The following is a 27,983-nucleotide window of genomic DNA, read 5'->3' as shown; positions in this document are numbered from 1 at the left end:
GCCTCAATTGGTACTGTCCCGCTTGATTCGTCGACCCCCCTACTGCCGTTGGTCGCTCCCAACTCGTATCCGGCCTCCGCGCGGGGCCTGGTTCCGGCGCGCGCGCCCTGGCATTCCTCCCCCCCCCTTTTTTTTGCCGTTGTCGGCCCGCCGCGATGCTGTTAGTTTCCCTAGTTCGGGCTCGTTGCTTCACCCGGGTGCTCGGCCGTTCGCTCAGCGCCGTTCAGCAGGTAGGGGCTCGCGGGAAAGAACGGGAGGCTGGCAGGGAGGTCATTCCGTGGCTGAGACGGGGGTGGGGTAGAGCCGGCTCCAAGGGCACCGGGGGGGGCACCGGGGTGGCGGCAGCGGAGAGAAGGAGACCGCTGCCCTTTTGATTTTGTAGCCGGCGTTTGAATTATACGAAGCGCGAGGAACTGCGGCTCGTTTTCTGAGGGGCTCCCAAGGTGTTCCGCCCGCCCAGCTGGCAGCAAGGACGCGGCGTCTTCCACGTTGGACGGGCGAAGTCCTGTTTGGGAAAAAGGGGTGAGGACGTGAGGTTGGGTTGGGAATTGGAAATCTTGCGGAGGCAACTTCACCCCCGACGCGAAGGTGGTTCTGAAGGTTGAAAGGAAATACGGGGAGGAGGGTCCTCTTTGGCCCCCAGGACGTGCAAGAGAAACGGAGAGTTTTAAATAAAAGAATTCTAGGCATTTCACACACACGCACACAGTTGACCTTGCAGCACGGATCTCTCCAGTGAAGCTTTAGTTGGTGAATAGCAATAGCATTTAGACTTATATACCGCTTCGTAGTGCTTTTGCAGCCCTCTCTAAGCGGTTTACAAAATCAACATGTGTTTATATACTGCTCAAAAAAATAAAGGGAATACTTAAACAATGCAATGTAACTCTAAGTAAATCAAACTTCTGTGAAATCAAACTGTCCACTTAGGAAGCAACACTGATTGACAATCAATTTGACATGCTGTTGTGCATATTCAACTTTGTACAGAACGAAGTACAGTATTCAATTAGAAGATTTCATTCATTCACATTTAGGATGTGTCCTTTGAGTGTTCCCTTTATTTTTTTGAGCAGTGTATATAACATTTTTGTTGATAATGAAAAGGAAGGGAGACTACTATAGATCTATTTCGGGCTTATTTGCCTTCATCAGGTCACCACACCCTTACTGGGATTTGAACCTGGGGCCTCTGCATTGTAAGACAATGGTCTTAGCCTCTAGGTTACAGGTTCATCTCCTGTATCACCTTGTACCATGGAAGGGTTATCCAACAATCTGGATCTTCATTTTATCCACCTCAGAAGGATGGAAGCAGGCAAGGGTTCCCCATCACTGGCACTACTGGTGAGCAGCCACCGGTGCAGGTGTGTCTGGTGGGAGCGCATGCATCGGCATGAGCTTTGGCTTCTGCACATGTGCAGGAAACCAACTCTCGCACGAGGATGTTCACACACATGATATTTCACCAATTTTTGGCAATTTCTTTGCTTCTGCACATGCAGAAAATCTTGCACATGAACATCCTCGAGTGAGACTTGCCTTCCTGCGCATGCGCAGAAGCCGACTCACATTGGCGCATGCACAATTGCATTGGGGATATTTCATTTTCCCTACTGGAACGCTTTCCCGCCCTATCCCCCCAGAAACCCAATACTGGATGGAAGGCTGAGTCAACTTTGAGCTGGTGGCGAGATTTGAAGTGCTGAACTGCAGCTAGCAGTTATCTGAAGTAGCCTGCAGTGCTGCACTCTAACCACTGCACCACCCTGGCTCTTAAGGAATCTATCCAAAAGCACTTTCCTTCTCCTATTTCCCTCTGCACAACAATTCTGTGAGGTGGAATGAGAGGTGTGTGTGTGATTGGTCCAAGGTCACCCAGATGTCTTCCATTCCTATTTTAATTTAATCTCCCTATTTCCTATTAACCCCCTCAGAATGGGTTCTCAATTTGGATGTCTTCCTAGACTCACAGCTAACATTAGATCAACACCTGACAGCTGTGGCTAGGGGGAGCTTTGCACAGGTTCAAAACAACTTTGTGCATTATTTATCTTTTGAAACTTGAGTAGTGAGTTGGCTATAGGATCATTGATTTTTCTACAAGTAGAAGAAAAACTAGAAAGTACAGAATGTGTTAGATTAGAATGTGACTAAAATATATTGAAAGTTTAGATGGAAGTTGCAATTGTCATCTACATTTAGGATGATATACTGTCTATCATCTCACACAAAGTCTGTGTAGTTACTAAACTTATCTTGATGGCACATACTCCATGGATCTGTTTTCTCAAACTTCATGAATGTGTGGATAGTACCTTAGCAGACAAGAGGAATGTTGTGGATATAATCGGTCTGTTTCAGCAAAGCTTTTGACATTCTCATCAACAAGTTCTTGAAGTATAGTTTGCACAGCACTACAGTAAGGATAATTGTGAATGGCTGACCCCGGTCATAAAAGTCAGCACTAATGATTCTGTGTGGAGTTGAAAAATAAATGGAATTCTGTATCATTCTGTATCATTGCATTTTTAATGAGTCAGCTGGATAATAGTTTTGATATGTGGATAACTCAGAAAAGGGTGGTGGCCAACACTCCGGAAGATACAACAAAATTGACAACTAATCTGGTTGAGTTAGAATTAACAGTGTCCTAGTAGGAGGAATACAGGCATTATATTTAGAGAGAAAATATATAAAGCAGATGTACAAGATGAAGCATTTATTGTTTGGGAGCATTAGATCAGAGTGGGACTTGAGTGTGGTCCTCAATAATAAGAAAGATGAATATGAACTTGCAATTCTAGACTGCATCAGAAAAAGCCTCATATTAAAGATATAACATTCTTATTACCTTCTGTTCTGCATTGGTAAGACCCTGCTTGTGGATTCTATGTATGGTTCTATACGTAATACTGTACTACATATGATTCTACATTTCACATTGTTAGAATAGATTAACAGGAAAAAAAGATGATACAGGGGCTTAAGAACATGTCATGAGCATCCCAGTGTGTTTTTGCTTCTGCGCAGGCAGAACACTCTGGGATGCGTATGCGCGGACGCAAGCTAACTGAAGCTGCGTGTGCAACACACTGATAGTGGCAGTAATAGGAATCCTCCCCTGTACCGGTAGTTTTCAACTTACAATCATTCATTTAGTGATCATTTGAAATTCAAATCTTTGAAACAAGGCATTTATGACGGTTTTTTAAATTTAGGATTGTAGTAGCATCCCCATGGTCACATGATCAAAATTAAGACACTTAGCACCATATATGATGGTTGTAGTGTCCCAGGATCATGTGATCATCTTTTGTGACTGTCTGACAAGAAAAATAATTGGGGGAACCAGATTCACTTAACAACTCTGGCAAGAAAGGTCGTAAAATGGGGCAAAACTCACTTAACTCTTTTGCTTAATAGCAGAGATTTTGGACTCAATTGTGGTTGTTGGGTCGAAGAGACCTAGACTTAAAAGAAGTTGCCATGGGGAAAAAAAATAGGGACTTTTTTTCATTTTTTTACACAAAGAAAATCTTCCTTATGATAAGATCTGTAGTACAGTAGAACAACCTGTGAAGGTTGTGGGTCCTCCATCCAGCAGGCTTTAAAAAGAGAGTCACATTAAAGATGCTTTAATTGATTTTTCTGCATATTGAAGAAGGTTGAACCAGATTATTCAACCAGAAAGACATTCCAATGGATTGTATAGAAATTTTGTTAGAAATTTATCTGTTGTAAAGCAAATGAGGAATTTGGCTGGAATTCTTGTGGTCATCCAAGCCGGGGAGGCGCAGTGGTTAGAGCGCAGCACTGCAGACTATTTCAGCTAACTGCTAACTCTAGTTCAGCAGTTCAAATCTCACTACCCGCTCAAGGTTGACTCAGCCTTCCATCCTTCCGAGGTGGGTAAAATGAAGACCCAGATTGTTGGAGGCAATATGCTGATTCTGTAAACTGCTTAGAGAGGGCTGTAAAAGCACTATGAAGCGGTATATAATTCTAAATGCTATAAATGATATATTGAGAAGGAAAGAATAATATTCTTACCCAAATAGCAATAGAGCTTAGATTTATACACCTTTCCATAGTGCTTTACAGCGCACTCTGAGCAGTTTACAAAGTCAACATATTGTCCCCAATAATCTGAGTCCTCATTTTACCGACCTCAGAGGATGGAAGTCTGAATCAACCTTAAGCCAGTCAGAATCAAACTCCAGGCTATGGGCAGAGTTAGCCTGCAATACTGCATTCTAACCACTGTGCCACCACACTCCTCCTATAAGTAATTAATTTATTTTATAGTTTGTTCTGCTTTTTATTGAATATTCCACATTTTATTGTAAAAGTGTTTTGGATGAACTATTTTTAAACTGGAAATCTATGCCATGAAACAAAAAATGATGACATTATGTAAATAATGGATGCTAAAATTATTAGTTGAAAATGAATGTCTATAAACTTTGTAAGTTTACCTACATTAACTCGAGTCACCAACCCCTGGCCAGGACCCACTATGGGGCCATGGCCTATTTGGAATTCAGCCATGTGAGTGTCCGGCTGGCTGAACCATTTAAGCACTGAGCTATTAGAAGTCCATTTTCCCAACTTGTTGGTTGGGGCAGTGCAGATGGATACATCTCCAAAAGTACATTTTTATTTTCAAAGAAAGCTTGTGATTCCCATATGGAGTTCTGAACCATTTTTTTAGAAAGACATATATTGTTAGCAGCATTTTAGCATACAAACGTCTTGTACTTCTTTTAAAAAAAATAAATATTCAAGGAAGAAAATATATTTGAGAGCACACTGGAGCCTGCAGTTGACTCTGTATCTGGCAATTTAGGTTTAACATAGGGAATGCAGATGGTTCAGTAACCTATGGGCAAGCAAAACATGGTATAACGAGTAATGTGAATATAATTTTTTAAAAATCATAATCTTACATCTTAAAATAATTTGTGGCAATACAGTAATTGTTTCAATCCCAAAATTTCAATTTTGCAATATAGAGCAATTTTATATGGAAGCTTAAAAAGCATGTCGTATTGACAGTATATTTTCTTATTTTCCATGCTAAGCCATAAATTGTTTTGACTATGGCTTGTTGACTAACAACAGGAATGACACAGTACTAAGTCGCAAACTGTAATTTGCAAATTACAATGGCCAGTTCACAAAATCTTTTAAATTATAGATTTAAATTAAGGATAGGTTTTCTTTTGCATGTTGTATGAACTAGGTCAATCTTGCGGTTACTCGTTCTATGTTGCATGGAATAAATCTTACTGAATTCTTTGAGGTTTGCGGCATGTCAAATTATTCGTAACTTCTCTTTACATTGGTGATTTGTATTACTTTTTTCCTTTGGCAGGGAAACTGTCCACAGGCAAAGCGTTGGCTCTCTGGTGAGTTTCATAAAACCGTAACAAGAAAAATCTCATCAACACTTTGCTAGAGAATATATTAAGAAATAAAATCTGTTTTAATAAGCTGGCTATTAAATGGTTTACAATAATATGAAAAAATCCTCTTGTGTTGGTAAAAAGGCTGGATAATAGTTATATAGAATAAATAGTTCAATCAATGAGGAAATCCTTGTCAAGAATTAGAGTAATATAAACAAGGAATGATATAAAAGTAATATGGTTTTTTCCTCCCAAGTCCTGGTAATTTCAGTATTAAATAAATAACGTTTCTGCTTAAGATCTATCAATGGGCAGTGGCAAATATTAATTCTATTCTGTTCAGCATATGTTTATATATATGAAAAAGAAAATAGCTGTCTTGTATTTCTGACTCATTTGGTTGAGATTATATATATTTATTAGATTTGTATGCCGCCTCTCTCCGTAGATTGTGTTCAAGATGCTCCAGCTAAAAAGCACCTTTTCCAACTATATATTTATTAATCATTTTTACTCTATTTAATTTTTAATTAAGTCAAATCAAGTTTAGTGTTTATCCTCATTCTATTCAGGATTGTTAAATCCTGCAAAAGCACATGTGGGATAATACATTTTGGCATAAATTGCTGTGTGTAAGCATATTCATAGGTTCACTACTACTACTACTACAACAACAAATTAGTTTGAATCAGTGTTTGGTTTGTAAATATTTGGAGTCTCTTGTTATTTTTCCAGATGATTTAATCATAACCAATATCTTCTAAATAACATTTCCAATATAATTGTAAATTATATTGACAGACATGATAGACAGACAGACACATGACAGATATAGGTGGGTAGGTAGGGAAGTACAAACACTAATGATACTAACAGCGTTCATTTACAAGTCAGTTGTTGAATAGCAAATTATTGCATTAATGAGATGACCCATTCGGTGTGATTGTTTTTTTAAAAGGCCTAAAACACAACTATGCCTTTAAAGCTATGTGTATATCAGATAGTCAAGACTATTAATTGAATAGAGTAATTCTGTAGCATTTTTAATTTTCATTACATAGTCTGGGTAGCTTCAGCATATTATTTATTTCTTAATAGACATTAACTTTATCTACCTCTTTTGTCAACTTTATAATATGGGGCTGGCTTTACAAAGATACATTAATTGTTGAGCATGAACAACTATAGTTGTTTTTAGTGACAATCAACTGTTGTCCTTTCTGACTTTTATGCCATTTAAATCTCTTTGTCTTTTCTATACCTGACTGTACTAAGTGACTTGATAACCTGATACTTTAAGTTAAAATACTTTCTGCTTTACAGGGATTTCTCGATGCCAGGCTCTGGTGTATGCCAACAGCAGGAAGCATTTGTAAGTATCTAACTTAATGAAGTCAGCAAGTGAATTGGCATAACCGAATTGCCTCAGAACCAGTTGCCAGCTAGATTATACTTGCAGAGAGGCTTTGGTTGAAAATACCATGTGCCAGAGCAAATCGGACATTGAACCAAAAATGACAGAATTTTTAAGCCATTTGCATATTTGAAATAGGTTATTATCTATGTCATCTATGTTACATAATTTATTTGAGTAGTTCACATAATATACGGGGTGCATTTTCAAAGAAATGCAATTATTTTTTTAAAAGTAATTTATTGAACAGATTTGCACAAACACTTAAAATTCTTCAAAGTACTGTCCTTGGGCCTCTACACATTTTTTCCAGCGACTCTGCCATGACTGGTCCTTGCCCTGGAAGGTGTCTTCGGGGACCTCTCGCAAGGTCTTTGTCACGAATGATTGGATCTTATCTATGGACGAAAAACGTGCCTTGCCACAACGCGCTACGAGTCCGCAAGTTCCTGGCCAAACACCAGGTGCCAACGCTGCCCCACCCCACCCCTATAGTCCTGACATCGCCCCAGCAGACTTCTTTTTGTTCCCTCAGATTAAGGCAGCCCTGAAAGGAACCCGTTTTTCGTCCATAGAAGAGATCCAATCAGCCATGACGAAGACCTTGTGAGAGGTCCCCGAAGATGCCTTCCAGGGTGCGTACCGGTCATGGCAGAGTCGCTGGGAAAAATGTGTAGAGGCCCAAGGACAGTACTTTGAAGAATTTTAAGTGTTTGTGCAAATCTGTTCAATAAATTACTTTTTTAAAAAATAGCATTACTTTTGGAACACACCCTGTATAACATGATAGCTAGAAGTTGAGCCCTTACCTCCCCTCCTGTTTCCAAATCTTATTTAAAAAAACCTTTTGAGATTTCTGAATGTGGAATTCTACATTCAGTCTGCAATGTAAATACAGAATCCCTGAATGCTAATATTTATGATCTAATGCCTGCATATCATGCCTGCATTTCATCTGTCCATTTGGGAAAAGGCTGGATCTCTGGAGTTACAAGGATTTGATTTTATACTGTTTTCCCTCATCTAGCCAATTATCAAATGTGAATGTTCAGAGGAGCCATATCATTATTGGAAAATGTTGTAGAGAAAAAGATTTGGATGTCATCAATATGTCGATAGTACCCAGTTTCAGCTTCCGTGATTAGGGCTTCCTGTGACCTTATGCTAAACAATTCATATATAAGTATGTGTGTTCGTGTGTGTGTGAGTGTGTATTTGTGTGCACGTGCATACATGTATACACAGACACAGATGAATTTAGTCACAAGCTATCCCTTCCTGTAATGCTTTAGGATCAATGCCTCCAGGTATATGAATCAGTGAGCAAGTTAAAAATATTGGTGAGACTACTGATTGACAGTCAAGCCAATCAAGACAGCAGATACAAAACTCTACTACTTAAGAAGATAAGAACAGCCATGCTGAATCAGGCCAAAGCTCTGTGTCACACAGTGGCCCACCAATTGTCCATGGGGATTTTGAGCAGAAAGAGAAGGCAAGACCCTCCCTTTCCCTTGACCCCCAACAAGTGGTACTCAAGGGAATCCTGCCTGCCTCAACCAACATAGAGGCAGCACTTGGACATCCGTTTCAATAACCATCTATATGCTTGGCATCCATGAATCTGTCTAATTCTGCCTTGAAGCTATCAAGGCTGACAGCTGTCACGACATCTTCTGGAAGTGAATTCCATAAACCAATGACCCTCTGGGTGAAGAAATATTTCCCTTTATTTGTCCTCACTTTCTTACCTATGAGCTTTAGGGAGTGCCCCCTTGTCCTAGTATTGTGTGAGAGAGAAAAGAATTTTTCTCTATCCACCTTTTCTATGCCATGCATGATTTTATACACTTCAATCAAGTCACCCCTTAAACGCCGTCTTTTACTTATACTCTGATATTGCTTTTTTTGCTCCCACAGGCTAAATGGTTCTCGTGTCTTCACTATCCGTTATTTCAGGACTTCAAAAGTATGCAGTAAGTAAGCCAGATGCCTGCAGGCAGTGGAACATTTGAGCTACACGCCAATTTTCTTCCTGCTAAAATCATGTGAACTTGTTTCCTAATCTTAAGTAAGGCTTAATGTATGTTTTTTATGCTATGTTAGTTGGACTCTGGCAGAATGCATCATTTCTGCATTTTTCTTCTTCAAGCAATATTTTTAATAAAATCATCAATATATGAATGTTATCTAGAACAGTATAGGACTACTGACCTGAAAAATGCATGGTTTGTCCTTTTAATATTTTATTTTGAATAAATCATGACTAATTTTATTGGCTGACCAACCAATTACAGCGTTATGGAAGAGAAAAAAATAATTATCCAAAAACAAGTGGATTTAACTGATATTCAAGAGAGAAGTGGCCTCAAATAGAAGTATTTGTTTGTTTGTTTGTTGGATTTGTATGCCACCCCTCTCCGTCAAGGAGGCTCACAACATATCAAAACAATATACACTATACATATCTAAAAATCCAATTAATTAATTAATTTATTAGATTTGTATGCCGCCCGTCTCCATAGACTAAAATGTCTTTAGAGCTAAAATGTCTTTAAAAACCCTAATAACATTATGGTATACTATAATAACATTATAGTAATATGGTATCTTCCGTCTAGATATGAAAAATTTAAATCTTAGTAATAGCAATGCTGGTTAGGGAATGCTAGGAGGTGGTCTGCACATCTGATAAGAACTGATAACATGGAATTATTTAAATTATGACACTTTTCCTCTTTATGATTAGCATTTTCTCTAACTTCTATTTATCCTCCTCTCTCAAGGGTTGAAATGCCAAAATGTGAAGCATTTTATTACATGTATTTTTCACAGGGGAGGAAGTTGTCACAGTGAACACACCAGCTTTTGCAGAATCTGTCACAGAGGGAGATGTCAGGTGGGAGAAAGGTAAGAGGATTTTTTTTTCCTCTTTAGTCACTCTCAACTTCTCCCCATTCCATGTTATGTCTTTCATAGCCTGTTAGGGAAATATGTTAAACTTCCAAGTAATAAAAAATGTTCCGAATACTCTTTATTATATAGTTGAAGATTGATCAGATCTGTTATTTGTTACTAGTTCAGTTGTTTACAAAATAAACCATGCCTTGTTAACCTGTGTTGATGTTTTAACTCTTCCTTAAGGAGTTGTTTATAAAAATTAGGGAAGGAAACGCCACAACACAACTCCTTGTTTAAGTCCTGTTCTCTTCATTTTTTAGCTGTTGGGGATACTGTAGCAGAAGATGAAGTGGTATGTGAGATTGAAACTGACAAGGTAATTGTTTTTATTTAGTAATCAAATTTGTATAGCCACCATTTCACTAAAAAGCAACTCTAAATATTTTGTCCTTATTCATGGCAATGATTGTCACCAGAGACAAAGTGAACATTGTTGCCCAGAGAAGTAGTGTTTTGAATTTCATGAAATCTAGTGGCCTTATCAGAGTTGTGAGACCCCCTAACTGCAGATCTGTACTATTTACTCAGATTAATTGATTAAATTTTGATGTCAGCTGACTCCAGCTGTTTCTAGACAGATCACGGCAATGAGAGTAACAGAAACAACAGAATGCAAAGAATTAACAGAAATAAGTAAAAATGTAGCTACAAAATAATTACAAGATGGCAAACAAGTCAACAAAGAATATGACATACATAAGAATCTCATCCACCCTACCTGAGGCCTGAGAAGATAGCTGGTTTTTCAAGTCTTGCAAAACATTATCAAGATGGGAGCCATGTGGAATTCAAGGGGGAAACCTCATTTCAGATAGTTGGCACTGCAACAAAGAAGTCATGTTTTCTGAGTCCCTGTTTAATTCAGGAACCCTAGGATGTAACCCACTCTGTCAGGTCATACTAGACCAGTGTTTCCCAACCAGTGTGCCACAGCACACTAGTGTGCCGTGGGACATGGTCAGGTGTGCTGCGAGCCCGGCCTGGCTGGAGCTTCCCTGGCGGTGATGGCAAATGAGCTTTTGGGGCCCAGTGGGAGGGCGCCGGCCACTGTTGCTTCTAAGCTGCGTGGGCGTGCGCCTGCACAGCCATTAGGAAAACCCCCCGCAGAAATTTTTGAAGTGGCGCAAAGCCACACAGTCCTGAATCGCTCCCTTCTCCGGCCAGCAAAGTCGGCTGCCCAGGAAAGCGCCGCGTTTGAAAAGCGCACGTTTAAAAAGCGCGCCACTTTCCCAGGCAGCCGGCTTGCTGGACGGAGAAGCGAGCGATCCGGGACTGCGTGGCTTTGCACCGTGATGACAACAACGGCGCCGTGGTGGCCTTCAAGCGCCGCCCTTCGTGGCGCCCCACCACCCATTCCTGCAGGTAGAAGTTGGGCAGGGTACCGGGAGGCGGAGGCGGCGCGTGGCCGGGCGCTGAGCGCCATGGACACCTGGGAGGGCAAAGGGGTGAATGTGGCTGCTGCCTCTTAGGCGGAGGCAAAGGCAACGGCGGAGTCCATGCTGGGGCCATGTGGGACCGCTGATCCAGGGGGCCGCGGACCGGCAAGCCACCCTCCACTCTATCTCCGCTCTCTCGCTCTCTCTGTTGCCGGCGTGGTGCACAAGAGAGAAAGAGACAGAGAGAAAAAGCAGGAGAGAGAGAAAGCAAGAGAGAAAGAGAGAAAAAAAGCAAGAGAGAGAGAGAAAGAAAACAAGAGAGAAAGAGAAAGAGAGAAGGAAAGCAAGAGAGAGAGAGAGAAAGCAAAGGAGAGAGAGAGAGAATAAAAGAGAGATAGCAAGAGAGACAGAGAAAGAGAGAGAGAGAAAGAGAGAGAAAGAATGCAAGAGAGAGAGAGAAAGCAAGAAAGAGAGAAGCAGGGAGAAAGCAAAAAGAGAGGAAGGAAGAAAGAAAGAGGGATGGAGAGAGAGAGGGAAAGAAAGAGGGAGGGAGAGAGAGAGAAATAGGGCGAAAGGGAGGAAGAGAGAGTTTTTTTGTCCAAACCTTTCCCCCCCCCCGCCCCGCTCAATGTTCCCCAGGATTTTGTAAATGTGAATAAAAAGTTGGGAAACACTGTACTAGACAAGCAGAAACCACAGGTGGTCCTTCAGATAACAAGATCTTTTGCCATGTAGGACTTTGTCGGTAGAAAGCAACATCAGATCCATCTTTCTGTACTGTCCTTTCCATCAAAGAATTAAAAACACCATAATACAGTATATATAGCTCTTCTCCCATTTTTTAAAAATTTAGAGTTCAATCAAGATTTGTTTAAAGGACTCTGCTGTTCTAGTTTGGTGCTTTATCCATTGGAGCATTCTAATCTTGCAAAATAGTCCTTCCACACACTTGTATTTGTCAAGCTATCTTTATTTCAACAATTTTAACTTTTTTTCCCTAGCATCTGGAGATAATATTGGTGCTGCTATTTCCAAGCAACTAGAATTCAAACAGTTTTGTTGATAAATTGCAAATTACTTTTATCGTTACTTCATGAACTCTTCTGCCAACCCCTATACTATACTATTCTGAGTAGAAGCAGATAATAAATAATGTAACTTTTGAATAAATAACATTCTTGGCTTTTAGTTAAGAATGTTATGCCCTTCACTTTTCATGGATTTTATGCACCAGAATGAAAGTTCTTAAACATTATATCACTTATTTCGTTCAGGAATTTAATGAATCTATAAATAATTATTTTAAATGTTAAATGAGTTAAATTCAGCAAGTTGATTTCCAGTATTCCATGAATTCATCTCTCCTCAAGACCAGACATTTTGTTTATTTATCTCCCTTTTATGTTCAATAGCTATTTATTTTTTCTATATAGACATCTGTGCAGGTTCCAGCTCCAGCAGCTGGTGTAATTGAAGTTCTTCTTGTCCCTGATGGAGGGAAAGTAGAAGGAGGAACACCTTTATTTAAACTCAGGAAAAGTGGAGGTAAATTTGGACCATGTGATCAAAAATTGTTTATCTGAGTGACTTGGGTTAGCTACTGTTCATCTTACATCATTATGCAATTGCAGTATAAATTAAAATATAACCATGAAGTTCTAATTGGGTTAAATCACATAAATTAGGCAGTTTTTCATCCTTATGTCATCAGTTTTTCATACTAATGCATTGTAAATGGTAAATATAGGGAATTGATTGTAAAGTTTGTGCGAAGGGGTAAAATGTGGGAATGAGCAAAGGCAGCTTTTTTTCCCCTAATGAAAACTGCCATAAAAAAGAAGTCTTGAGTTTCAGGTGAAGGACTTAAATTGGCTAATCTGATTTTAAGCACTTTCTGAAATGACCAAAAATGAAGGCTGCATGATCTGTGCCATAAACTGAACGTAGAAATAAAGCGAAGATCTTACTTGCATTGATAAACAATTTGGAACATGGTCTGTAGGATCAGATCTAATTATGGGCTATGTTATAGCTAGAGTATATACTCAATTGGAATAAGCAGTGTAATAAAATAGCTATTTAAAATAGGATCCCTTTCTTGATCCTGCCACTTAAGCCTAAGGACATGGCTTTGGATGGTAATTCCATGGGTCACGATTTGGTTCCGGTAGGAATAGATGATTTTAGGGCTTTAGAGTCCTGAAAAACTACTGTATTTAATAGAAATAGGTCTGTCACACATTTTGCTACTTAAGCATACACCTTCCGCATTGCTGTGTCATGCCAATAGTTTATGAGTGCCATTAATGGAAAGATAGAGCACCTTTTAAGTGAATTGGTGTTGATTCTGGATTAAGTATTTTTTTGCTAGAATCATTTGGGGAAAAAGATTTGTATGTTTATTTGTTTATTTATTTATTTATATATATATATATAAAATATATATATATATATATATATAATATATGATTTTTATGCCGCCCTTCTCCTTAGACTTAGGGTGGCTTACAACATGTTAGCAATAGCACTTTTAAAGATGCTTCTGTCTGTCTGTCTGTCTGTCTGTCTGTCTGTCTGTCTGTCTGTCTGTCTGTCTGTCTGTCTGTCTCTCTCTCTCTCTCTCTCTCTATCTATCTATCTATCTATCTATCTATCTATCTATCTAACTATCTATCTTTTATGCCGCCCTTCTCGAAGCAACTCAGGGCAGTGTACAATATTGTAAATGCAGACAATATATGTGAGAAATCTGATTATTTTAAAAAGACATATAAAATTAATAAAAATCTAAAACCCTTTATGTAGTCATCCACATTCATCCAATTCAATTATCCATATATGTAATACTTTTTTTTTACTAAGCTGCACCTGCCAAAGCCAAGCCAGCAACAGCTCCTACAGCAGAGCCTGTAGCTCCTGCAGCAGCACCACCACCTGCAGCTCCTGCAACATCTCCCTCTGCAGCACCAATTCCCACTACAATGCCTCCAGTGCCCCCAGTGTCACCCCTCCCTGTTGATGCTAAACCAGGTGAGATCCCAATATTCTTGTTCTTGCTTTTCCATCTGTATCCTCAGATACAGGGACTTAAAATTGTGAAATGATACACAGTTAGAGCCTTTGGTTTAAATTCAGAGCACTAGTGTTCTCATTTTAGTCAAGGACGTGGATTCCTGCTTGCTTAATCCCCTGACATTTTATTTTTCCATTGACTTTCAGTGTCTGCAATAAAGCCAAGTGTAGTGCCAACAGCTTCTTCTGCTGTGGAACCTGGGACTGGCAAAGGTGCCAGATTGGAGCAAAGGGTACTTGGAGGTTTCTCAGTCTGATGGGATGTGATGTGAATATTCATTTCTGTAAGGAATCGAAATGCGATAACATTGAGGCAGAACAGTAAATATTTTCATAAGAGCCTCATGAAAGGCTGCAACAAAGTAACACTAAAGAGTTACGGGCAATGGTTGAACCCAAGAAAGTTTTTCATTCATAAATGTTCTTACTCAGTGGTTTCTAAAACAGTACAGTTAAATTGTTGGCTTAAAACAGGCCATTTATGACTGAACTCCCCAAAACTACTTATAACCTGGGTTTGAATATTACAAAGTCGGGGGGCGGGGGGGTTTGGGGACAGCTGTGTGACTGCATTTGGGCGCTTGGCAACCAGCCCACATATACAGTTGTTTGCAGCTTTCTTCTCTCTCTCCATCATGTGGAATTTATTAAGTTTTCCCCCCCCTGGAAATTGATATTTACTTCCAATTTCCAGAAAATAACATCCCAATAGGTTTGCTTAATGACCATGGCATAAGCCTTGCAGGCTGCAGCCACAATGTTCACTTCAGAACTACCTCAAAAAAGAACGTGTGATGACGTGCTTCACCTTGACTTACGACCATAATTGCCAGGCTCGATAAGTCATGATTACCTGTTGTAGAAATAAAAAACCACTCTAGAAAGTATCACTTCTGTGAATATTTGAAATTTACTCTGTTTTCCCCAAAATAAGACATTTCCTGATAATAAGCCCAATCAAGCTTTTGAGTGCATGAAAATAAGGCCAAGCGCGTATTTCAGGGTTCAAAAAAATATAAGACAGGATCTTATTTTCGGGGAGATGCGGTAGCTTCTTAAATTCTATCCTGCTAGCTTTCTTGAGGTTTCAGACATAAACCACTATGTTGTATAACTTCTTTTTATAGCAGTTTGAGATGCCTTGTGATATCATTTGGGGTGTGTTTGTGTGTGTGTGTGTTTCAACTGGGCAATTATTTTAGGCTAAAATGAGTTTTGGTTAATGTTTGATTCATAGCTGAAAGATAACTCATTATGTGTAGATAAATTATTCAGGAAGAGAGAGAAAAAAGGACATGCATTTAATTTGTTCAGGGTCTTCACTATTTTTCTGTGATTTATTTCTGTCTTCAGGTAAAGATGAACAGAATGCGTCAACGCATTGCTCAGCGCCTGAAAGAGGCCCAGAATACATGTGCCATGCTGACCACTTTCAATGAAATTGACATGAGGTAGGGCTTTGCTCTCATTAAGCAGAATTATTCCTGGATTTGGACTTCAGTGTTTGAGATCCTTCAATCTAATTCATCCTGGATTTGGGTGCTTTTTTTAAAAAAAGCTGTATTTTATTTTTTTATTTGATTTGATTTGATTTGATTTGTATGCCACCCCTCTCCGTAGCCTGTTATTGTTACAAGCTGATTACATTTTGTTTAGCTTAAACAAAATAGGCACGTTTTGGGGAAAGGTTATTTTTTTTTCCTCTTAAAAATTTAGAGTTCTTGTATTGGTAAAACTTCTTGTATTGGCGATCTATTTAGGCTCCGGTTGCTGACCTTTAAGGTAGTCTTCCTGGTGCCTATCACTTCTGCCAGGAGGATTTCGGAACTAACGGCACTATCAGTTCGTTCTGACTTGTCCATCTTTCATTCCGATAGAGTGATTTTGAGATTGGATCAATCCTTTCTCTCAAAAGTTAATTCCGTATTTCACAGAACCCAAGAACTTATTATTCTAGATTTTTGCCCAAATCCAACCCATCCTAGGGAGAAGCTGTGGCATACCATAGATGTTAGGATAGCTCTCCGTAGATATATCAAACGGACGACTGCTTTTCTCAGATCTGAATCCTTATTTGTGACATTTCAACCAACATTGATGGATCAGAAGGTCTCACCTTCCACTGTAGGCTGCTGGCTGAAGGCACGTATTGCAAAGGCTTATGAGGTCAGGGCTGTTCCTCTACTGGGCTGCATTACTGCTTATTCTAGACGAAGTGTGGCCACTACTTCCGCATGGACCACGTAGGCATCCATTGAGGACATTTGCAGGGTGCTGACCTGGACAACTCTATCACTGTTTATTAGGCATTATAAACTTGATTCCTTTGCTTTGGCAGAGGCTTCGTTTGGTAGGAGAGTTCGACAGAGGATTCAATCCACCTCAGGAACCCTGGACCACATGTGCTTGGGTACACCCCATGCGTGTAAACTCCAAACAACACACAGGAGAATGAACATTATCTTAATTGAATGTTCCCTCTATGTACACTGCGGGAGTGTCCAGCCCACCCTGTGGCCATTCTGGTCCAAGGTATGGACACTGGATTTCCATTTGCCTATCTACAAGTCTATGTCCTCATAAAACAACTTTCTCAGTGTGGGCCAAGGAGGAGGCATGGCCGGATATTTTTTTACTCAGTCCCTGGCTAACAGACAAGACTTTAACCCATGCTTGGACACTCCCGCAGTGCATAGAAGGAACATTCAGGTAAGACAACATTCATTCTGGAACGCTAATTTAAGTTTAATGACAGTATTTGAGGTGGGGGAGCCGCCAGTGTTTAAGCCGAGTGCTTGGGTGGCCTGAGCACTAATGGATTTGAGGAGGGGGAAGCTTATGTTTCAGTGCATTAGGGAAATGATGCCCAAATCAAATTGCCCCATGAAATCTAATCCTCCTCCTTAAAGCAAAACATGTAAATATTTTGTGCTTAGAATATTAAGGTTGGCAAAATAGTCATGATTGGAAAGGAAGTGATGCAGCTTATCTCCTATTAGAGACTAATGGAAGTGTCGCTTTACTCTGGCCTTGTGCTCTTGTTGCAATCCGTAATATGTTTTGCATTGATCACCGACTGGCGGTATGCCATAGAGCTGACTTGCAAGGATTGAGACTGAGGCCTTTCGCTTCCCCACTCAGGGTCGGTGTCTGCCATGAAGCCTCCTCTTGATGGCTTCCTCTTTCCAGCCAACACTTCATACCTACAGATCTTGTATCTTGGGAGGCAGTAATGTCTTTGAACAGTAACCCTAGCTCTAAATGAGATTTGGCAAAGAAAAAATAAACAGACTGAGCCCAGAGGGACATTTCTGTTTGCTAAAAACTGCCTCTCTAAAGCCAAATTGTCTAGGAGATTGATGATGAAGGTTGAAACTTCAATATCTATCTAGAATTATATGACACAATTATTCAGTTTAATTCGTGTGACTGGCTTCTCTTCCAGTAAGTGAACAAAGGAAATTGCTGTTTTCTGTTCTGATTAAAGATGTTTTCAAAATGCCATTATATTGCAGACTTTGAAAGGCCCTATTCCCATACTTTGCTTTAAGCCTGGCCAAAGAAATGGGCGTGCTATTTCTTTTTTAGATCCTTTTTAAAATAAAAATATGAATTTGTCTATGGTAAATAGACCAAACTTACATAAAAATACAAAATTATTTATTTTATTCTAATACATCTTATACTGAAGTTTCTGGAAAATTGCTGGAAATCAATCTTTCCAGGAGACCCTTGACTTGGTATTGCTTTTAATAATGGTGTTTTTAGTGTTTTTTAAATCATTAGATTTGTTTTTTACATTGTTCTTGTTATTGTTGTGAGCCGCCCCAAGTCTACGGAGAGGGGCGGCATACAAATCTAATAAATAATAATAATAATAAATTAATAATAATAAAAGTATCTTGACTTGATATTGAATTGTTTCTTCAGTCTTGGACATTCTCTTTTCTCTTACTTGCTATCGAAGAAACTTTACTGAAAAAGATAGTCAAATTATGTTATCTCATCACCCCTTTATATCTTTGCAAACTCACCTTGTTACCACCATGACCAAAAAAGCACTTCCTATGCTACCCTTTATTTTTAAAACTTGTAACTTCTCCAATCTTCCCTTTCCTCTAGATCCATTCCCTTTTTTGTATACTTATTTTGTGATTTATGATCCTAGATTGAATAACCACGAGAAATTTAGAGTGTGCTTTCTGTTTTTGGGAACAGATTCTGACTGATGCTTAGAGTAGAATTCTTTATTGACCAAGTGTGATTGGACACACAAGGAATTTGTCATTGTATTGAATCTTTTACTTACTACTTTTTGAACAGTGATTTATTTATCAAAGCAGGTTACATTGATTTGTTGTTTATTATCTTTAAAAAGTTCATTTCATTCCTGAAAAGAAAGATGAATTATTGTGTCCTTAAACATTAACATTATTCTTGATATATTGGTAATAGTTTTAAGAATACAGAAGCGATTAAAAATCTTGGTATCCATTAAAACACTTTTTTAAATTTAGAAAATATCCCATTCAATCTGAGTTTTGGATATGCACTGCTTGTGTGAGGCTTTTGTATTTGCATTAAAAAAAAACATGCATGGAACGTTTGAGATGCAAACCAATACATAAATAAATACCAGATGAAATATACTGTAGATTTGAAAAGATCTTTTGTAAAATTTGTGGTAAATACTCTTATGATGATATTTGCAGTAACATCCAGGAAATGAGAGCCCGGCACAGGGACAGCTTCCTGAAGAAGCACAATATGAAATTAGGTTTTATGTCTGCCTTTGTGAAAGCTGCAGCCTTTGCTTTGCAAGAGCAGCCTATGGTGAACGCAGGTAAGAAGCCAGGGCTTATATATGTATATTAGCCCTCTTTCTGATTAAATCTTTTGCTGCTAAGAAGGCCTGCTGTGTTACTGATTGAGCACTTTGACTTGCTAGGTAAAAATCCCTGCGTGAAAAAACCCCTTTCCCAGCAAAAGGCTAATCAAAGTGGGGATGAAAAAGACCCTCTGATCTGCATCTGGAGACATTTTGTCAATAATAATGAAGGTGGTTTTATTAGGAAATTATTGTTTCCTGAGGCTACCGGTGTATCTTCTGAGAGGATATTCTCCCACTTTGAGAATACTAACTTACTTTTGCACTGTGATGCAAAGAAACTTAATTTTTCACTATGATTTGTGGAAATGTATTTTTTCACCATGATTTGCCATAGTTCTAACTTGGCTTCCGACCTTGCCTCTACAGCAGTGGTTCTCAACCTGGGGGTCGGGACCCCTTTGGGGGTCGAATGACCATTACACAAGGGTCACCTAAGACCATAGAAAAAGACAAATTTCCCATGGTGTCAGGAACTAAAGCTTCTATTCTGGCACCTTGGAACGTATTTTTACAATCCGACGAATCGGGCGTTTACGGTGGGGGTGTCCCTCTGACCTTCCTGCCAATCAGCTTAAAGCTCTGTTGGGAGAATTGGCACTACACTTATGACCGGGGGTCACCACAACATGAGGAACTGTATTAAGGGGTCGTGGCATTAGAAAGGTTGAGAACCACTGCTCTACAGTACAGTAATACCTCATCTTACAAACTTAATTGGTTCCGGAAGTAGGTTCGTAAGACGTCAAAGCTCCACCCATGGAATTCCCTATTGGGATTCCCCACCTCCTTTCCAGCCTCCAGATCGGCCGATAACGGCGCTCCGCCGAGCAGCGCCACCTGGCTGTAACCTTCTGAAACAGCCAGGCGCTTCTTGGCGGCCTCCGGAACCTAAATCCAAACTTCCGGGTTCGGCGTTCAGGCGAACGCCGAGAAGCCCCCCGGCTGTTTCAGAAGGTTACAGCCGGGCGGCGGCGCTTCTCGGCGGCCTCCCGAACCCGAAAAGTTCGGGTTCGGGTTCAGGTTCGGGAGAACGGCGAGAAGCCCCCTGGCTGTTTTAAAAGGGTTCGTAGCACGAAGGGTTCGTATCACGAGGTACCACTGTATTTTTCTTTTCCATAAGGCATTTATCCCATTGGCTTCTAATTTGATAGTTCAGCTTTGGGGGAAATAATGAATCAACAAGACTTTCTTTTGCATTTCCTTTTTAATAATTGGAATGGGAGACTCCTGAGGGTCCCAACAAAAGGGCACGATGTCTGATAATAAGCATATATTTTTAAATTTTCTTCTGCTCTTTCTTCCAATCTCCAAACTGCTTTACAAGTGGAAAGAAAGTCTACTTGTTTTCTAAGCTCTCTAGCAAGTACCCAAGGCTTAGAAGAGGGACAGAGGTTTGTCTCATATGGCTGATGATTTTTGAATAAGGTAACAAATAATGGATGCCAACAGGCTGCACCCTGCTATTCCTTACTTTATTCAAACATTGTTTAAATAGTACAAAACTTTACGCTCCAATCTTACCAGAGGGCTTGGAAAAAATGTGAAGCAGTTTGAAAGAAGGAAGCAGCAGCAAGATACATTTCAACTACAATCTATTTTCCAGATTGGAATAAAATTTCTTCCATGTGTTACCTAGAAATCTTTTGTTTGAGACTTGGGATAGCTACTGTTCCCAAATTAATAACCGGTAATGGTTATATTTATCCAATATAAAAGATGGAAGAAAATTTGTTTAAATCATAAAACTTTTTCAGCTTTTGCAAGACCTTTTTTAAAAAAGAATTAATTGACAGAAGCTCAACACATTATGACTACATGGGCTCACCCTTGTAGTTGTTTTTGGTAACAACACATAATGGTTTAATCTGTCTTTTTCCAGGATGTGTTTTCAACTTCCCAGTCCAATTTCAACTTATCTATTATGCTCCTTGGTGGAGCTTTATTTTGATCTTTGCTATTTTCTGAATTTTGTAATGCAAATTAAAAATCTGCATTTAAAATAGTAAATATTTCACACACACACTCAGAATCTGCAACAGTAGGGATACTAATATGTCCACAATGTATTTCTTGCTATCTATTAGGCTGCTTGTTTTTTAAAAAATATTTTGAAAACAACACAGAAAGATGGCATGTGGTACAATCTTTACAAAATGCTTCTGAGTCTTCCTTTAAGAGTCATTGTTAGATAAGAATAAAGCCATAGACTGCAGTCCATGAATACATGCATACATATATACATACTGCTGTTAAAAAAAGACAAAAGTAGTCCTGAGTGGTAGAGATCATCTTAGGGTCTAGAAGAAATGCATTGAGATGTAGTTTTATATCTATATTAAAATTATTAAAACCAGCAGCTTACTAGTTGGTAAGCAAGTTTTCTTATGAGTGGGACATAGCTATTGTGGAAAATATTGCATGAACCAATAAGCCAAACTCCAAAAGTAACTATATTTAAGAGCACTATAACCTACCATCAAAATTCCAGTTATATTCATTGACCCCAAAATATTGTTTGGCATACACAGACAAGTTTGCATTAGAGAATATTGTAAAAATATGTTGTAGAAAGTATATGCAGTTTGTTAAGAAAAATATATCCAGAAATACATACACGTTTTTCCAAATCTTTGATAAGCAATGCAGAAATGGGATGAGGTTAAATTCAGTTGAAAATAATTAGAAACTGAATAAAATTAAAATTCACAGATATATCTTTCAAGTATTTCAAGTAAACTGAAGGAACTAATTCGCAGCAAATAGGAAGATACTGGATTGGCCTTGATTCTCATTATTGTGCAGTTCTTCTAAATCGAGTCTTGATTGTTGGTGTTGCTCTGTGTAACACCTACTTTACTTTTTCAATTTAGTGATTGATGATACAACCAAAGAAATTGTATACAGAGAATACGTGGATATCAGTGTTGCAGTGGCAACTCCTAGGGTAGGTACTACGGAGACAATTTTCACCTGGCCATTTGATCGCTCAAATTTATGAAAAAGGGGTTGCTGGGGATAGAAGTAAACCAAGGCTGGGTTTATGAAATGGAAGCCAAGGCTGTTGAAGTTGTCTTACTCTGCAATGACCGATGAAGGAGGGTTACTCCTGCCCAAAAACTGCATACGGTAATCCCCGAGTTATGACAGTTCACTTAGCGGCTATTTGAAGTTAGGACATAGTTCCCCTGACTTATGACCCAGTTATGAATGTTCCACCACCATGACACGAACAACAGAGGCACTACAACTTTCGCCCTGCCTATTCTTCCCAGCAGCACTCCACAGCCATTGGGCCAAAGGAGACTCACGTTGTGACAATCTAGTGAGCCATTGGTTCCTTTGCCTGCTTCAGTGCATTTGGAGAAAACAGAGGCCTAAAATCACACTACTGATTTTGTACTATAGTACTTTAGGACTATGTTGTCTACAAATTTAAGGCTTGCACGAGATCCGCTGCAAAAGGTTTTGCAAACAGAACTCTTCACTTGGAAAGCCTTTTGCCCCATGGAGAACAAAGGCCTAAAGTACTGTAGTGCGAGATCACATGAGATGGCAAGCAGGCAAAGAAACCGGGATAGAGAAGTTGGAGACAGATCTTCACAAGGTAAGTAACCCAACATAACAGGGTGGATTGGAGGAGCAATTGTGGGGACCCCAGGAGAGAGGGAGCATGAGGTATCTTATCTCAGTGGGTTGGGGGAAGCCTTGGGTGGTTTGAAGCAGATGGCCTGTTCCATTGCTAGGCCCCCATGGCCTTACCCAACTTGTGATACCTCATGTGCACAATGATCCGCACGTTTCATTAGCAGATGCGTGGGCGAAAGCAGGGAGTGATCACGGTCAAGTTACATGATTCACTCCTTCGAATCCTCAGATTACAAATGTAATTGGCAGGCTCCATTATATTTATAACTCGAGGACTGCCTGTACTATTTTTTGGACAAAACTCCATAGTGGTAGAAACCTAATTCCTTATGCACTGCTCAAAAAAATAAAGGGAACACTTAGCACAATATAACTTCAAGTAAATCAAACTTTTGTAAAATCAAACTGTCCACTTAGGAAGCAACACTGATTGACAATCAATTTCACATGCTATTGTGCACATTCAACTTTGTACAGAACAAAGTGTTCAGTGAGAATATTTCATTCATTCAGATCTAGGATGTGTTATTTGAGTGTTCCCTTTATTTTTTTGAGCAGTATAGTTTTGCACTTTGTGTCACTACTCCCCATTTAGCTTTATCTCTGGCTTAACAAGCCCCAATATCCAATATGCATTTCACAGTAAATCCACAGGGCAGTTTTTCAAGTCCATGACTCACTTGCTGTTGGGAGAAGTCTAGAAGTATGTGATAGCATGTTGCTCATTCATGGTATAAGGCTATAGTTCTGCCTTGACTTTACAGATAAATGTAGCCATGGTCTAACACAGGGGTGTCAAACTCGGGGGCCTGATCTAGGGTGCATAGATCTCGCCCGCGGGGCCACTCTGGAAACAGCGAAGGACTGGCCCACGGTGCCTCTGCCAGTGAAAATGTGTGGCCCTCCTTAGCTCCATTTTTGCTAACAAAGGGTTGCAGAAGGCCATTGCAATCGAAAATGGAGCTCACAAGGGCTACAGGCAGTCCTCCCAAGCTCCATTTTCACTGGCAGATGATTGCAGGAGGCTGTCACAGCCAAAAACCAAGCTCCAGAGTCCGTTTTCTCTGGTGAGCAATTGGGCTAGCACAGGCACCCACAAGACAAGTGATGTTGAGGTGGCCACGCCCACCTCACCCCTCCAAGTCCTAATGCGGCCCTCAATGAAATCGAGTTTGACATTCCTGGTATAACATGAGATATATATTCAACATTAAATTCAAAATATTAAATATACTGTATCCTACTAAGGAAATGAATGAGCGCTTATAGTTGGAGATCATTTTAGAAAAACTGTTTGAATTGCTGCTACTTAATTAACTTTTTCTATATTTCTTGGAAGTGGTTTTAATATTGTTGGTTATTCAGTGGTTTTTATTTCCCATAGGGTCTAGTGGTCCCTGTCATCAGAAATGTAGAAACAATGAATTTTGCTGGCATTGAGCGTGCAATCAATGAGCTGGGAGAGAAGGTAAATCACTCTGGAGGGATCTTCAAAAGACACAGTAGAATCTTAGTAGAAAAAGTTGTTTTAGAAATAAAAAAATAGAATGTAGCTTGCAGAAATTGAAAGTAACAATCAAAATTCACATTCATCAAATTGAGGACAAGACAAACAGTATCTAGGTATTCACCTTCACTAACCTTAACAGATTAACATGAGACCTTCTTCCATTGTTAACTGAGCCAATAAGCATCTGAGTAGTTCTGGCATTTTGTTTTGAAGACTAGCCAGAAAGATGCCTCCATTAAGTCTGCCAGTGTTGAGAATAACTTTTTTCCTCTTCTTACGCAGTATAAAACTGATTTTATACTTGTATAAAAGTATAAAAATATAAAAGCATACCATAAGTCCAATAAATAAATAAATAAATAAATTTTATTCTTGTTTGTTTGTTTATATCCCACCTTTATTATTTTTTATAAACAATTCAAAGTGGTTAATTTATCAAATACTGCTTCTTCCTTCCATTTTCACCATAACAACCACCCTGTGAAATGAATTGAACTGAGGGAGAGTGACTGGCCAGAGATGACTCAGCTGGAGTCATAATTAAAGCTGGAGTAAAACTTGATGATCATCTGTTACAGATGTTTTGGACAGATCCTGCAGATCCTCGTTTTCTGGTTTCTAGCCAGATGCCAAACTGATCCTGATTATTCTAAAACTATACCTGTGTCGGGAACAAATAAATAATTATCTTCCAGATAGAACCATATATATCTATAATCTTTTTTTTACATATCCAGAAAGGTTATGTCAGTGTTAATTGACAGGTTAATTTTCTCATTCTTAATATTGTGTGTGTATATGTTCTCTACTAGAAAAAACCATGTCCCACGAATCAGCCCTCTGCTCAGTGCAGGATCTGTCCATAACATCTCTAACAGATGATCATCAAGCACTGATAACTTGATGAAAGAAAACCCACTGCTTCATACAGCACTCCATTCTCTTATCTGACAGTTTGCAGTTGGGAAGTTCTTGAGATCTAGTTCTAACCCACTGGATCTGGCCATGAAACAAAAGACTGCTAAATTTCCTCTCAATCCTCTCATCTACATGCTGAATGCGCCCTGATCCTTTTAACTAGTCCTCAAACAGCTTAGCTTGCAGAACCTTTGGTAGGGTTCTTCTGGGGTTTTTATTATTGATTCTGAATAGATGGTTTTCACAATTCTCTGCCTCAGAACTTTGAAGGGACTGCTGTATTTTACTAATGATTAAGGTGGGACAGTAACACATTGCCTTTGCTCTGTAATGTCCATGTTTGTTCTGTTGAGAGCTGACACCCAGACACTATTGTTTCCTGGTTTTCTTGTTAATATTCCAGCATAAGTCCTTTTTGGTCTTTTTTTAAAAAAAATCTCATTTCAGGCTCGCAAGAATGAGCTTGCCATTGAAGATATGGATGGTGGTACATTCACCATCAGCAACGGTGGAGTATTTGGATCTCTTTTTGGAACACCCATCATCAACCCTCCTCAATCTGCTATCTTGGGCATGCATGGCATCTTTGACAGGCCTGTTGCTATTGGAGGCAAGGTATGCTCGGTGGAGACAATTCTGAAAGTTTAAGGGCTCTCTTAACATTACCCTAATCCCTGAAAACCACTTTTCCATGATTAGCTCTTATGTGGCTTTTTTTCTTTTAAGCAGCAAAGAGGATTTTTAAATGGCCATCTAAATGAATACCAAGCTCCTCAATGCTGCTCATAGAAAAGTATATCCTATTTGGTTATATTAATGTTGATAAGATTCTTTAGTTGAGAGGAAGGGGAAAATCGGTTTGCTTTAATCAAACAGTGTAAAAGACATTGTAACTGTAAACCTTGATTTTTGTGACTTATTTCAGAAGTCAAACCATGTTATGAGAATTCTTTTGTGCTACAAGTAATTTTAAAAGGATTTGAATGTACTGCAAGTTCAAATTCTTTGCCAAGAAGTTAGAGATAGGTTTATTCAGTTTATATAGCCCTCTACTTACCAGGCAATTCTGGTGAGGATTAAAAACCCAGGATTATTTACTTTACTAAGGGTTAAAAACATTAAAAAAGCAAGGGAAGAATGATAAAGCAATGCCTTAGGGGCAAGATACAAAGAATTAATAATTACAAGGACAGGATTCTTCTCTCAAGCACCAGAGTTCCTGGTGCAGAAGAATCAGGTCTTTGAGGCTTTCTTAAAGGGTTAAACAAACTTTTGGGAAGGGGGCTGAATTCGTAGGGCACTTGAGGTTCTTGGGTAGCAGAGAGAAAGTACAGTAAGTGAAACAAGTTGAGGCAGAGACTAAGACGATGTTCAATTTAACAGTGAGACTTCTCTTGATTTAGGTTGAAGTGCGACCAATGATGTTTGTGGCGCTGACTTATGATCACCGGTTGATTGATGGGAGGGAGGCAGTGACTTTCCTTCGCAAGATCAAGGCTGTGGTGGAAGATCCTCGAGTTCTGCTGCTTGACCTATAAAGGGTCACAGCACGTCCTCCTATCTCACCCCCTCCAGTAGACCAAGGATACAGCACCAGCAGATAAAACAGGACATTGAGGAATCAGCAGGGCTTCATTCCAGTCTTTTCTTCCCTAGTTGCAAGAGGTGCTTTAAAAGGAAATTTAAGAGAGACGCTCTCTTCTGAAGAGTTTACTTTATTCCCAGAATAAATCAAAGGCTGTCCTGGTCTATTCATGTATAACCTATCCTTACTGCCGACCTTGTCCAATCCAATCAGGTCTGACATTGCCTCTTTCCTGAGGTTATTGCAGGAGGAGAAACGACTTGCTTCTTAGCTAGAGTTTCCCTCCCAACTGGGTCTTGCACAAAATTTCAGCTTTAATTCATTATCTGGGGGCAAGATGCCAGAAAAAGAGATGAACTGCTGCTGCGTCTGTTTTAACATGATGACTTATATTTTGCGAATTTAACATGATTCTTTATGCAGTTCTGGTCTTACCATCCCCATAATAAAAATCAGATATTTATTGTATCCCCTCCTATCCGATTTTTATGGGTTTTTTTCGCTTTTACAGGCACTTCTGATATTAAGACCGTAACACAACAAACTTTTTTATAGCCTCTGTTGGCATCAGGCATTTTAAGGATGACTTTCAAGAGTTTTCCTTTGCCCGAGTTCTTTAAAACAGGAAGATCATAGCATAACTCAGATTGGGAAACGAGAAGAACGACTTTTAAAATTTGAATAAGGCAGAATTGGTGTCCCTTCTTAACAATTGGGACCAGTTCAAACTGGGTAATCTCCACAACTGTTCTAAATTCCATCCAATCCTCCTTGATCGACTTGAGCTATTTGTCAACAGTGGTTTGGCCTGATTGTGTGGTATTGTGAGTTGGGACTTGAGTGTCTCTGGCATATATCCTGACATAAAGACTGCTGGTTCATGGGGACGTATCCTTAGTACAATAGTGTGCACATGTATTGTTGAGTAAGAGGGTTGCTAGTGCCTGCAGGGTTTGTTACTCTTGCCCACCGCACAGAACTTGTAATTAAAATATTTAACAACAGATTTTAAAACAAAATAAAACAAAGAAATTATGCATGAGTGTTGTTTCTGATTATCACTTTGCTGATTAGAAGTTTTTTCCAGCCTTTCATGGAAGAGAAATTAAATGTCCCACAGGCAGCTTTTGGGAATTTTTGCTGCACTTGCTCTAAAATCTAACCAGATGAGCTAATTAAAATGAGAAATCTTTAGCTGCT

The 27,983-nt window shown here is 39.4% G+C and overlaps 1 protein-coding gene across 1 annotated transcript; it reads left to right on the top strand.

The window, feature by feature from the left end:
• DLST (dihydrolipoamide S-succinyltransferase) lies at window positions 1-27,818 on the top strand. Its single transcript, XM_070754753.1, has 15 exons — window positions 1-230; window positions 5,378-5,411; window positions 6,735-6,783; window positions 8,746-8,801; window positions 9,661-9,735; window positions 10,047-10,102; window positions 12,596-12,707; window positions 14,025-14,192; window positions 14,382-14,467; window positions 15,588-15,685; window positions 18,947-19,077; window positions 21,996-22,069; window positions 24,155-24,238; window positions 25,646-25,813; window positions 26,602-27,818. Exons 1-15 carry the CDS (start codon window positions 156-158, stop codon window positions 26,734-26,736), a joined length of 1,401 nt encoding a protein of 466 aa, XP_070610854.1. The 5' UTR covers window positions 1-155; the 3' UTR covers window positions 26,737-27,818.
• The last annotated feature ends 165 nt before the right edge of the window (window positions 27,819-27,983 follow it).

The sequence above is a fragment of the Erythrolamprus reginae genome, chromosome 1 (assembly GCF_031021105.1).
Source record: "Erythrolamprus reginae isolate rEryReg1 chromosome 1, rEryReg1.hap1, whole genome shotgun sequence".
In the NCBI taxonomy this organism is placed as follows: Eukaryota; Metazoa; Chordata; class Lepidosauria; order Squamata; family Dipsadidae; genus Erythrolamprus; species Erythrolamprus reginae.
The sequence above is the reverse complement of the archived record's forward strand: the minus strand, read 5'-3'. Positions and strand labels throughout refer to the sequence as shown.